At 41.3% G+C, this 14,854-nt stretch overlaps 1 protein-coding gene across 3 annotated transcripts in view; it reads right to left on the reverse strand.

The window, feature by feature from the left end:
- Positions 1–14,854, reverse strand: part of LOC124805258 (tRNA modification GTPase GTPBP3, mitochondrial) — a 137,716-nt gene that overhangs the window by 37,640 nt on the left and 85,222 nt on the right. For all 3 annotated transcript variants that reach the window (XM_047265770.1, XM_047265768.1, XM_047265769.1), the window contains one exon: positions 14,155–14,401. In XM_047265770.1, coding sequence (XP_047121726.1) covers positions 14,155–14,401 — 247 coding nt within the window. The remainder of the gene's footprint in view (positions 1–14,154; positions 14,402–14,854) is intronic.

Here is a 14,854-nt window from a genome sequence, read left to right on the forward strand (position 1 = left end):
CAAATAAAGAATACACCAGAAAACATGACAATGTAGCAAAAATAATACATCAACAACTTACCATACAACATAAACTAATAAAACAACACGTTCCCACACACAAGTATGCACCACAAAATGTACTTGGGAATGATGAATACAAATTATACTTGAACAGAACCATTATAACAGATAAAACAACACCATGTAACAAACCTGACATCATACTCACCAATAAAAAGAAGAAATTAACACAACTAATCGAAATATCCATACGCAATACAACAAATATACAGAAGAAAACAGGAGAAAAAATTGAAAAATACATCCAACTGGCTGAGGAAGTCAAGGACATGTGGCATCAGGATAAAGTTGACATTATACAAATTATACTATCAACTACAGGAGTCATACCACACAATATCCACCAGTACATCAACGCAATACAGCTACATCCAAACGTATATATACAACTACATAAATCTGTAATTATTGAAGCATGTTCAATTACCTGAAAGGTCTTAAATGCAATGTAACATATACTGTACAGTTAAAAGGAAGTCACGTTTGATCAAGGTCCACGTCACTTTCCATTTTTAACCAGACATCATGTCTGAGAAAGGAAAGAAATAATAATAATAATAATAATAATAATAATAATAATAATAATAATAATTAATATTTATTATATAAAATCCGATCAAAAGTTCTCATGAATAGATTAGAAGAACAAGTTGACCCACAAATAGGAGAATACCAGGCTGGTTTTCACAAGGGACGATCATGCATAGAACAGATCTGGAATCTGAAAATGATTTCTCCAGATGAGAAACACCCGAAACACAGGGGTCACTTTTGTAGATTTTAAAAAGGCCTGTGACTCAATAGATAGAGTAGCGCTCTGCAACACACTGGAAGAATTCAGTGTTGTGACATTGCCACGAGATTTAAAAGTGCCGCTACGTCAGTACGCGAACACGGCGATAGAGGCGCTCCGCAGCCTGGCCGAGCGCGGGAGCGCCACCTGGCTATGAACGGCGCCAGCCGCATGTCACGGCACGGCAGTCTAATGACAGATACGGAGTTACTAGCATGTAACCCGCTATTGTTCCTACTTTTGTGTATCCACGCAATTTATTTGTGATTAAAGGTTATAACACTTTTTGGCGATGAGGTCGGATATTTTTTTTCCTGCGTTGTGGCATTGTGTGTTCGTGTTTGTGCCGACATGGAACAGCTTATGCAAGCGCTCATTGAACAACAAACACAGCTGATGGCTGCTATTCAGGCACAACAAACACAGCTGACGGCTGCTATTCAGGCGTTGTCGACGTCGCTAACTCGTCGTGTGTCTTCCTCTTCTCCGCCTCCGTTCCCTCCTTACGACGAGGCCGCTGAAGACTGGGAGGATTATGAGAAGCGTTTGCGGCAACACTTCTTGGCTTTCGGCATTGTCGATGCTCCTATGTGTAAGTCGTTATTTCTATCTTGGATTTCCCCACGGATCTATCAGCTACTATCTCAGTTAGCCCCTCTGCGGGAACCTGCCTCTCTGTCCTTCCAAGAAATGTGTGAATTATTGTCTAACTATTACCGAAAAAACACCCATGTCGTTGCCGCCCGCGTGGCGTTCTACCGGTGTCGTAAACAGCCCCATCAATCTTACCGGGCTTGGGCGGCGGAACTACACGGTCTGAGTAGGAAATGTCAGTTTGTCACGGACACTCATCATGAGTCTTATGCTGATTCCATGGTTCGGGACGCTATTCTACGGCTTGCTCCTGATAAAGAAGTTCGGCAACGTGCTTTACAACTGCCAAACCCGTCGTTGTCGGAAGTTCTCAGCATCGCTCAATCTTTTGAAGTGTCTCACGCTGCTGGTGCGCAAATAGACGCGTGGTGTGATGTGGGCGCTGTACAGACCACTTTCGACACGGACAATTTGCCTGTTTCACAGGGGAACGAAGATGTGGCGGCGGTTCACTCACGTCAACAACGTCGCATTGGGCCACCACGCTCACAGCTAAAACAGCAACCACAGAAGCAGGTTCGTTCCGCACTTCCTTCTTGTCCACGTTGTTTCGTACAGCATGACAGGGCCGCGTGTCCAAAACGTTGGGCCACGTGTAATTCATGTAGGAAAAAAGGCCACATTGCTTCTGTGTGTCAGTCCCCTAAAGTTCCTGTCAACGAGGACGAGGCATCGGACATGGATGTTAACTGTGTGCTTTCTCAAACAAATAAGTTGTTTGTTACTGTTCGTGTTCTGGATAAAGACATTCGCATGCAAGTGGACACTGGCTCTGCAGTAACTCTCATTAATTCTCGCACGTATTTGGAGTTGGGCTCCCCTCCCTTGTCTCCAGTTAACGCGAAATCTGCGAACTTATAATAAGCAGAAAATTCCTATCGTTGGCCAGTTTGATGCTTCCACTGCCTACAAGTCTGTTGTTAGGCCCCTCACGTTTTATTTGGTGGATCATGCGGGCATGGAAAACCTGTTCGGTTATGATGCTTTCCAGTTGTTCGGGTTCTCCATTGATGATGATGTGCACATCATATCTGAGGATATTCCGTATCAACGGCTGGATGGATTGTGTTCTGAATTCTCATCCGTGTTCTCTGCTGGTCTGGGTCGTGCCAAGGATTTTGAAGCCCACATTACTCTTAAACCTACAGCTCGCCCTAAGTTTTTCCGGGCACGCCCTATTCCGATGGCGTTGCGTGCACCTGTTAAAGCTGAGATAGACAGGTTAACAGCTTCAGGGATTCTCCTTCCTGTTACCTCCAGCGAATGTGCGTCGCCAATCGTGGTGGTTTCTAAACCAAACGGAAGTCCGTGATTGTGTGGTGATTTTAAGGCCACTGTCAACGATCAGAGCCTCATTGACACTTATCCTCTTCCGCGTCCTGAGGAGTTATTTCCCAAGCTCGGTGGGGGCCAGTTCTTTTCCAAACTTGACTTATTGGAGGCGTACCATCAGTTGCCATTGGATGCATCGTCCAAGGAATTTCTCGTCATCAACACTCCTTGTGGGTTGTATCAGTACCAGCGGCTACCATTTGGCGTCGCTAGCGCGCCGGCCATTTTTCAGCGGTTTTTGGAACAGCTCACGGCTTCTGTTCCTGGCTGCATAAACTACCTGGATGACATTGTTGTCACGGGGGCCTCCACTGAGGAGCACCTTCGCAATTTGCGTTCACTGTTTCGGGTTCTGCATTCAGCTGGGTTGAAGTGCAATCTGGACAAGTCACAGTTCTTCCAACCCTCCATTGTGTATCTTGGTTTCCACTTGTCCCGTGAGGGTATACGTCCTCTACGACAGCACGTTGCAGCCATTACCGCCCTACCCCGGCCGTCTACGGTCAAAGAACTTCAGGCGTTTCTAGGCAAGGTTGCTTATTATCGCAAATTCATTCCATCCGCGGCAGCGGTGGCTCATCCTCTGCATCAGCTGTTACGCAAAAACGTTACTTTCTGCTGGTCCGACGAGTGTGAGCAGGCTTTTGTCCGCCTGAAGGCTCATTTGCTGACGGCGCCTTGTCTTGCCACATTCCGTCCGGGTCAGCACTTGGTTCTGGCGACTGACACGTCACAGTATGGCCTAGGGGCTGTTCTCGCTCATCGGTATGAGGATGGGTCGGAACGACCCATCGCCTACGCTTCCAAGACCCTCAACGATGCCCAACGGCATTACTCTCAAATCGAAAAGGAGGCGCTCGCTATCATTTATGCTCTCAAAAAGTTCAGCGTTTTTTTGTATGGTTCTAAGTTTCACCTCATCACCGACCACAAGCCGCTGGTCTCTCTGTTCAGCCCCTCGGTGTCGCTTCCGGATAAGGCAGCTCACCGCCTGCAACGTTGGGCCTTATACTTGTCTCGTTTTCACTATGAGATTCACTATCGCCCCACGGCCCAGCACGCCAACGCTGACGCGTTGTCGCGTTTGCCGATGGGCCCTGACCCAGTTTTCGATAGAGATGACCTACTCTGTTTCCACATTGATGAGGAAGAACGTCGTGCGGTCGAGGGTTTTCCACTTACAGGTTCGCAGGTCGCGTCGGCTACTGCGCGGGACCCGGTCCTGCGTCAGGTGATCGGTTTTGTTCAATGGGGTTGGCCGGACAGGACCAAGGGCCGGGCATTGGATCCCCTTCGCAACTACCATGTCTTGCGTCTTCGTCTGTCTGTTTGTGAGGGTGTTGTTCTTCTGGCCACGGATGGTGCATCTCCACGGGTTGTGGGGCCAGCCTCTCTTCGCAAAGATGTTCTCAAACTATTGCATGAAGGCCATTGGGGGATTTCTTGGACTAAGTCCCTGGCCCGCAGGCACGTTTATTGGCCCGGTATTGATTCGGACATCGCCCACATGGTCGCTGCGTGTGGTCAGTGTGCTCAACAACTGGCTGCACCCCGTACAATGCCCTCTCCGTGGCTTGATCCGGCACAGCCGTGGGAACGGGTGCACGCTGACTTTGCCGGCCCCTTCTTCGGCACTTATTGGCTACTGTTGATTGACGCCTTCTCGAAGTTTCCGTTTGTTGTTCGATGTCCGTCGTCCACCACTGCGGCGACGACGCTGGCTTTGTCCAAAACCTTTGCGCTAGAAGGTCTTCCATCCACGATTGTCACGGACAATGGCCCTCAGTTCTCTTCGCAGGCCTTCCATGATTTTTGTACTGGACAAGGGATTCATCATGTTACAGCACCGCCCTTCCATCCGCAATCGAATGGGGAGGTGGGAGGTCGAGCGCCTTGTCCGCACTCTCAAAAGCCAGATGAAAAAATTCCTTAGTGATTTTTCCACAGATGATGCTCTGTTGCAATTTCAGAGTTTTTATCGCTTCACGCCTCTGGGTGATCGCAGCCCTGCTGAACTCTTGCATGGCCGCCAACCGTGCACTCTCCTGCACCTGCTTCACCCTGTCAGGCCTTGTACTGTGTCCCCTAGCGTGAGAAAATACTCGGTGGGCGCCGACGATTGGGCACGAGGATATGGATCTCGCCCTAAATGGATTCCAGGGGTGGTCCAGGCTCTTCGCGGCCGCCGGCTTTGTGAAATACGTACGGACGACGGCATGGTTGTTCGCCATTACGACCAGATGCGCCCCCGAGTGGTGGCCACGCCGGTGCCACCGCCCCTTCTTTCGTCTCCACCAGCCCGAGAAGCCAGTCCTGTTGCTGCTGTCGATCTTCCGGGTGTGTTGCTGCAGCCGACGTTGCTACCACTTCCGAGTACGCCGGAACTGGCCCCAGTCGCGACGCCGCCTTCTCCGGGACCCATCTTGTTGGGGCACACCCCCAGGTCCACGACACCTGTGGATGCTGCTCCGGAGTTTTCCCCCATCATCTCGTCCAGGAGGCGCGTTCCACGCGCAAGCTTCCGTCCTGGTCATTTTCGACCATACTCTCGTGTTTCTCCGCGGGATCTTCTCGGGGCATCCCAAGAGACCATGGATGTCTCCGCACTGTCCGTGTCTCCAAGGAAGTGAGTGGTTTTTTTTCAAGGGGGGAAAAGTGTTGTGACATTGCCACGAGATTTAAAAGTGCCGCTACGTCAGTACGCGAACATGGCGATAGAGGCGCTCCGCAGCCCGGCCGAGCGCGGGAGCGCCACCTGGCTATGAACGGTGCCGGCCGCACGTCACGGCACGGCAGTCTAATGACAGATACGGAGTTACTATCATGTAACCCGCTATTGTTCCTACTTTTGTGTATCCACGCAATTTATTTGTGATTAAAGGTTATAACATTCAGCATTGACAGAAAGACAAGAGCAATCATTCGGCAAACATTATCTGACACAGTCTCCAAAGTCAAATTTATGGGGGATATCTCTGAACCATTTTAAATCCAAACTGGAGTGTGACAGGATGAAGGACTTTCACCATTACTCTTTAATATCATTCTTGAAAAAATTATCAGGACATGGTAAAAAGAAGTCAAAGGAATCCAAATTGGCATTAGAAAAGATAATAGATTCAATGTGAAGTGTTTAGCTTTTGCAGATGACCTTGCAATCCTCACAAATAATAGGAAAGAAGCCACTAACGCCATAGAGAAGTTACACGAAATTGCACAAAGAACTGGCCTGCAAATTTCGTATGAGAAAACCCAGTACATAGAAAGAGTGCCACAAGACAAATTTCCTATTGTGAGAACCCATGGGAAAATCGTACAAGTACCACATTTTAAGTACCTGGGAGAAATCATCCAACCATCAGGGATCAACCTAAAGGCCAATGAGGAAAGAATAAAAAAAACTACAGAAAGTTTATAAACTCACGTGGAACTATTATAACAAAAAGTCCATATCCATTAACGCAAAATTGAGGCACTACAACACTGTCATACTTCCAGAGGCACTGTATGCATCTGAAACAACATAAATAGGTGGGCAAACTAAAATCAAAGAAATAGAGAAACAAGAAAGGAAAATTCTCAGGAAAAGTTTTGGCCCGATACAAGAGCAAGGAATCTGGCAGAAGAGGCCAACATCAGAATTATATAAATACACAGACATGATTACGGATACAATAAGGAAAAGAAGAATGCAGTTCTATGGACATATCCACAGGATGAGTGAAAACAGAATCTGTAAGCGAATTCTTAAAGTCATCAGCTCAGGCAGGGGAAAAACAAAATGGATAATAGAAGTTGAAGAGGACCTCAGACAAGCACACATAACAGTAAACGATGCAGAAAATAGAACTGAATTTAGGAACATCATCAAAAAACATAAATTTGACACCACAACACAGAAGAGACCAGGATGCAGATGGACAGCAGAGCAAAATAAACAACACAGTGAACACACGAAGAAAATTTGGGCTCAGAGAAAAGATAAACAATCATTATAAAGGAATTCAAGTTCAAACGCTCTCTTTAAATGGGAATAATCAATAATAATAATAATAATAATAATAATAATAATAATAATTATTATTATTATTATTGTAATTATTATTATTTTTATTACTGATTATTGAAACATTTGGAAACATTAAATACAAAAACATGTAATACATGAACTACTTTTCAGTGAAATTGTTCTCGAGTTTCTTTTTTGATGGCCTGCAGCAAGCATTATGTTAGTGAATGACACAGTATATATTTTGTCAAGTTTCTTCTGCACAATGATTTTATTAACTTGCTATTTATACATGATGAATCCTGTTTTAGTTGTTATGCCATTTTCAGGTGCTCGTGCTATTTTAATGAGAATAAAATTTTTGTATAAATGCATATCCTGATGAAATTATTAATGAACAAACAGAACTAAGACAGAAACAATATTTGGAAAATTTTACTGACATTCTAAAAGAAACAGGATAAATTTCAACACCTCACGATACCAGGAAATAAATTAAATACAGCAGAATTCTCAATACACAAATACAGGGTGACAATTATTGAACTACATGAAAAAAAGTAAATTAGTTACAAACTATGGTGTGCACACATTTTATTCAACACGTAAACATACTCAAATTTAGGTTATGACGTGTTTGATGTGTGTGCTGTCATTGGCGATGATGTGGCACAGATGAATAGTGAAATTTTGCATGATACACTTAAGTGTCAGAACACTGATGCTGTTGATGACCTTCTCAATGGCTGTTCTGAGCTCAGCAAAGGTTTTGGGTTTATTGCTGTACACCCTGTCTTTCATTCAACCCCACCAAAAGGAGTTGCATGTGTTCAGGTAAAGAGAGTATGGCGCCCAATCGAGGATCATGCCAATGGCCTCAACAGACTAGGGAAGGACTTAGTTATAAAATGGAGCCAAGAAATAATGAACAGCAAATTGAATGTGCAGTGTTGTACTACAGAGGCCATCCCTCTCAAGGACATAAATAATGAATACTTGGGAGAATCCACCACGAAATGCCAGGTCAGTAAAACAATACATTGGCAAGATAAGAGCGATGTTTTTTTAACATGATAAAACCTTCCACCAGCACAACACCAGATGCAAGTGTATGTGTTTTATATGTGCCTCAAGCAGACGTCAGATCACATGAGAATAATTTATCACTTTTGGACTATAATGTACGGAGTTTAGGAAACAAAATAGATGCTTTTGAATCATTTCTCACAGGACTATCTCCACATGTAGAAATAGTTGCAGAACACCAGAAAACAGTGACCAACATTCAATATTGCAAATTAAAAGGCTACAACCTATCTACGTTCTACTGCAGAGCACACAATAAAGGTGGTGGTGTTGCCATATACTCAAGAAAATGTAGGATCATAACCACCATGGAAAAAGTGCTATGGGGGAACAATTTCTGTTTTGAGAAAGATTTCAAAATTTCAATTCTTAAAATCACATTTTACACTGTTCCTTTCTATGTCATAAGTGTATATAGATCCCCCTGTGCAAATTTTGATGCCTTTCTGAAATCACTTGGCGGAGTTTTAAGTAAATTAATGTCAGGCTCTAGAAGTGTAAATCTTATCATACTGGCAGATCTGAACATCAACACTTTACATGATCGTCAGGAAAGCAAACGTGTTATAGATTGTATCCTGTCTTACGGGGCTAAAGATCTTCTTGGACTAGTACCCACCACAGTAGCTAACACACATAATAGTTCAATTGAGCATGTTATCACAAATTATGACCACATCATCTCAAACGGTCACCTCTCAGATCATTTAGGACAAACACTAGTGCTAAAATGTAATACCAAATTCAAACCAAGAAAAATGTACGAGCACAGTTGAATATTATTTGCAAACAACATTGCTACACTAAGACACAGTTTAAGTCAGGAGTCATGGGAATCAGTTATGACTACTATTGGGGTCAACAATAAGTGGAACATGTTCACAGATATTATGACTGAGCACTTAAATAGAGCCATGCCATTACAAAAAGTGAGAATCCAGAAAAATCAGCCTTCAAAGTAAAAACATGTGCCATTAGATTTTCAAACAAATTAGCTTACACAGACCGGCTAACTCAGAGTTACATAAAGCACTCTACAAGCAGTACAATAAAAGTATGCAAAGAAGTCAGGAGATTAAAATCAGAAAGAATCAGCCAATAGATACGAAGTTCGGATAACGCTTCAAAGACTTGCTGGTCAATTGTAACTAAAATCAGAAACAATGAAACAGAAACTAAAATTAATAATGTACAATTAACTGTGAATAATGAAGATATCTCTGATCCTCTTCTAGTCAGCAATATTTTTGATAGTTACTTCACAGATACTGCTGAAAATGATGGCACTATGAAACAGGATAGACAGCACTCATATGAATCCTATAACAAACAGAACTGCAGTACACTACCTGCAGTAAACACATATGACATTCAGCGGCTTATTGATAACCTCAGAAACAAAAAATCAGCGAGACTAGATGAAATTTCTCCATATCTATTGAAGAAATGTAAACTGAATTAATTAAAACTCATTTGACACAATATTCTCACAGTTTATGCCGGATATATACTAGAAACTATAATGCTAGTGAAAGAAGACACTAAGATCACAATAAGAAACATGGACATTCACAACTACGAAACAAAGCACAGAAAAGATTTTCATACGGTTAACAGAAGATTAACTTTAACAGCGAAACGCCCCTATGTCAAAGGAGCTGTTTTTAATAACCTGTTACCACATGGTGTTAAGAAATTGACAGGGGATACTCTTAAAAAGCAAGTCAAGCAGTGGCTTATCCAAAAATGCCCTTATAACTTGAATCTATCATGAATTACAAAGTAATAAGAAATAATGTAAACTAAAAAAAAGTTTTGTAAAAACTTTATACTTAGTTGAAAGCACACATACATGTAAAATTATATGTTATGAGAAATAATTTGAATGGAATTGAATTCAATTGAATCTGGTTTGTGTGGGTGTTTCTCAATACCTTGAGGAGAAGTAAGAGGTGGAGATCAGAACTTCGTTGAATTGAAATCTGATTATTAATAATTTTGCTTTTTACCCATGTTCTATTTGGTACAGTGAAAATAAGAGGGAGATTAGAATGTGCTTGTACATGTTGACAGCAGTATACCATACAGATTATTTAAGAAAGCAATCATTTGACTTGAGACAGACAAATAAGTTAATAGTCACATGAAATGTGTATAGGTCTAATGACATCTCATTTCTGTTTGGACATCTCCAGTGCACTAGTTTAAAAAGACGAAACCCACCCATCATCAGAGGTGTTGATAATAGTCACCGGGGTGCTTGCAGTTATCACCACACACCGGCAGAGTAGTCGCTTTTTATTAGAATCAAATGTGTAAAAAATGTAAAACAATATAAGAAAATATGTGAGTGGTGTGTATTTTACCATTATAATATTGGTATGGGAAGAGTTTAATTATGGTTGATCTTGCACATTTTCAACAAATTGTGACTGAGATTGTACAAACTGCGACAAATTATTGTTGCTGTTCAATTAACTCATATAAGCATTAAGTGAACTAGAACATTTCAGGGAAAGATCTGCAATTTTATTATTGAGTTTTTATTTGTTTGTATTGAACAATATCCCACAAAAAGCAAAAATTACTTGCTGCAAGCACAAAAGGGAGAAGGGGGGAGGGGGGAGAGACAGAGATTTGTTGATATCATCAACACATTTAAAACTGAAATCATACGTCACATATTACAATCTACAAAGGAACAAAAAGAAACCAAAGATATCAAGGAGGAAATGACAGTTCTACACAAAGTATTCTCCAACACACACCATTAGGTGGATGGGGTAATATAGATGTAGATGTAAATCCAGATGTAAGATAAATTTCCAAACAAAATTTAAATATTTCCCCCCCCCCCCCCAAATGAGACATATGGACAAGTATTATAAGTAATGCCCTAATTTGCCAGGACACAGACGTGGAACAAATTTTCTCATAGGTCAAAATATTCTTTCTAAACAATGCTCCATAATCTTTAAGATACTGAAGAAAGTCATTATGATACCATCAAAAAGTTGTTGTATTGCTATTACTCTTTCCTGAAAACTAATTTCAATCACGATGTTATCTTCTGGTTGGCATACAGCAATTACGTATTTAGGAAGTTTCTTAGGGCCAATTTCAAATATGTTGTTAATGCGTCAGGATTGGCCAGGAGGGGAAAGCGGTAGGCACCCGTTGAGGTGAAGAATAAAACATAGTTTAACCTGTGAAGTTTTAATGCCGTAAAGGAAGGCAGGCCTGGAGAAGCCGCCGAGACTGAATGGGCATCTGCCCAAGGGGACAGGTGAGGAGGGCATCTGATCGGTTTGGAAGGTGCCAGTAGAAGAGAGCGAATGGTGTGTCCGCTCCCGGCAGCTGGCCGTGGTTCCGCCCCCACTTGACCACCTCCAAGCCTCCCTATTGGTTGGTCAGGTCATAAGACGCGCAGTTTGGTAGCATTACCTCATCAGCAACATGTGAGTTTAGCTGCTGATGGTTCAACACGTGAGTTTCAGGGTGGTTCTATCCAGTTCTGGGCAACGTGACAGACGCTGCAGCTTACCGCCGGGCAGAAGGCACTGACGAATATAAAGTGAAAAAATAAAAACAAAATTTTTATATTAATAAACCCATTCAGTAATGGCCCCCTACTGTACAATTTAATATAGGTGTCCATTACAGTGAGTACAATGGCCTTGCTACCATGTGAATAGGCAATACGGATTAGAAAATAGTTTATAGAGGTCCACAATGTCTGTAGATGCCAGATGAATATTATATGTGAGACACACCCTGAATGAGGTCAGACTTCTTTGTACTGACTACAGTTGCAAATAGTTCAGTTGGTAGGAAGTAACTGACTTGATTTGGATGATGTTCTAAACATAATATGCGGCTGGCATCTGCACTGCAGTTACATTACAGTTATACAAACTATTATTCATGAAGTTTGTTGGAGAAAATAGTAATATTAACAGATTGTAAATGGCCTAAAGTAGGAAGTGAAGAAGAAGAAGAAGAAGAAGATGATGATGAAAGAAATAGTTTTTGACATTCTCATGATGGTACTTTTCAAAGACAGAAGAATTGGAGAGTTCGAAAGGCTAGTGGAGAAATAGGCTCAATGCTCCATGAAACAAAAGTTAAAGAATTTTATGAAAAAAATACTGGTATCTGTTCAAATCCTTGAAATAAAATAACTTTCACCATTGCCTTAATGTATGAAGAGATCTGGGCATTCAAACACATTTCTAGATCATCTGTTATCATCCTTAAAACCCATCCGTCATAATCTGTATCAATATTCTGTAGATATTTACTCTCACAGTTCTTACTGTATTTACAAACAATGTAGGAAAATACAGATTTCTACTTTCCATTAAGATAACAAACAGGCACAATCAAAAGTCACTTCCTGCCTGGAGTTTCCAAGGATTGATTTCACTATACTTTTATTTATCTTATAGTCACACTGTCCAATCAAAATCAAATTGTGAATATTGTACACTGTCAGCTGTATGTGATCTAGAGTGTTGATAATTTTGTGCCTGACAACTAATTGTGCTATTACCAACAACATTTTTCCAGACATTATTTTCTGTTGCTGGTGATTCCCACTGTCTCATGCGCACAACTCAAGAACCATAAATGCCATGTTACTTTTAATCAACAACAAATGCAGAACCCATTTTGAAAAACTATGTCTGAATGGGTTACACCAATTTGAATTTAAACAGTAAGCACATTGTAAATACCTCATTTGTACAACGAATACAAAAGGCATGTATTTCTTTTCCAGTGTCTTTCATAGTCCAGTGCAGGGGTAAACAGATAACAAGTGACTTTGTGTCAGGTACAGTCAGTGCTTCCATTCATGCTAAATCAGTGTTGTGGGATTGGGATTGCAACTTTCACTGTTTTAGTTTAGACCAGATTTTCTTCACCACAGACATGTTGAAAATATTTAATCACTAGTAAGCTACTGGACACAAAGTATTGCACACTATATGCAGTGACATTACCAGAATGTGAATAGTAATTAGTTTCTTATAAAATGCATTTTAACCATCAGCTGTTTATTTGTTCCATTAATCATCTACTGGTTTCCATTATGAACCACTGGGTACAACACATTAGTTAAAAGCATCCCTTATTCCTTTGATGCTGAATAATATCAAAACTACCCAGTGAAATTACACAAACACCTCACACAATTTATCTTAAAATAGTAAAGTCCTATCTCATGTCAAAGAGACAGATGTCTGACATTGATCCCATTTCCTCCATTAGCATTTTTCACACTCCAATTCAAGCAAAACATTCTTCTCTCTTTGAAAAGTACCATTATTAGAACAAAAAAAGCTGTGACGTCTGTCTATTTGACATTGCATAAGACTGTCAGTATTTTACAATAAATTATGTCAGGTTTTTGTAAAATTTCACAGGATAATTTCCATATTATTCAGCTTCAACCAAATGTGGGATGCTTTTAACTAATCTGTTGTACCCTACATCCTGGATGATGGTTAATAACCAAAACCGGTAGATGACTAATGGAACAAATAACCAGCTGATGGCCAAAACGCATTTTATAAAATACTTAATGGCTGAACCTCATATTATGGAAACATAACTAGTTTCTGTTTGAGTGACAATGACCAAATTGGTTCAATGTCAATAGCAAAAATGTAAAATAACTTGCAGAAAAAATATTTAGGTTATGAATTAACAATGAATTACAGGGCAGCAACCTCTTATTTTAAGGGCAAAATGCCAATATGTATTTACATTGCCAAGCTAATAAATTCTTACACTGAAAGGGGACAAGAGAAGGAGTACGAAGCTTGGCTGTACTCTTTTTTAATTTTTAAAAATTTATTTATTTTTTATTTTTCATAACTTACAGTCAGCAAGTCCTTTTTAAAAGCCACTTAAACCATGCCTTGTTTAGCAACTGAGAATTACCATTACCAAAATTAAGTCAATGATCCTTATAAAAATGCTGATCTAGCACACAAGCACAAACACAAGCACACGCACACACGCGTGTGCCCATACACAGACATATGCCCACACATGTCCCCCCCCCCCTCCCCACGCACAAACATGCACACACATACACCACCACCACCACCACCATCACCACAACTCCTACCACCAATACCATCAACAGAAGCAGCAGCAGCAGCATGTATTACTTATCAAGTGTAATATATACTATGTACAGGAAACAAACCTAATATCTTGTATTTTAGAATTATTCACTATTGAAGGAGTGTCAACAACCAGCAGCAGAAAATCAGCACTAGCAGCTTTGTTTTGTGCTCGAGATACACCTTCTTTTTCAATTTCATCCGCTACTTCTTGTCTCAGACCAGCTGTGTCTGCTAGGATCATTGGGTATCCACCAACGTCAATTGTCAGTTCTAGCACATCACGTGTTGTTCCTGCCACAGGAGATACTATGGCAGCTTGACGTCTACCTGTATGTAAGGAAAAATCACACTGCCAATATAAAATGACTTCTGCCAGAGTATTTTTACATCTACATTTATAAACTGCAAATCACAGAGAAGTGCATGGCAGAGGATACTTTGCAATGCATCACTTATTAGGACATCTTCCTGTTCCATTTGCATATGGAGTGCAGTTTAAGGTTGCAATAGTAAGATTACAATGTCTTTGGAGCTCTTTGGATTATGAAACTTCCTGGTACATTAAAACTGTGTGCCAGACGGAGACTCAATCTTGGGACCTTTGCCTTTTGTGGGCAAGTGCTCTATCGAGTGAGCTACCCAAGCACGATTCATGACCCATCCTAACAGCCCCAATTTTAATATCAGCACACACTCCGCTGCAAAGTGAAAATTTTATTCTGGAAACATCCCCCAGGCTGTGGCTAAGCCATGCCTCTGCAACATCCTTCCTTGCAGGAG

Source organism: Schistocerca piceifrons, chromosome 7 (genome assembly GCF_021461385.2).
Source record: "Schistocerca piceifrons isolate TAMUIC-IGC-003096 chromosome 7, iqSchPice1.1, whole genome shotgun sequence".
Classification (NCBI taxonomy): domain Eukaryota; kingdom Metazoa; phylum Arthropoda; class Insecta; order Orthoptera; family Acrididae; genus Schistocerca; species Schistocerca piceifrons.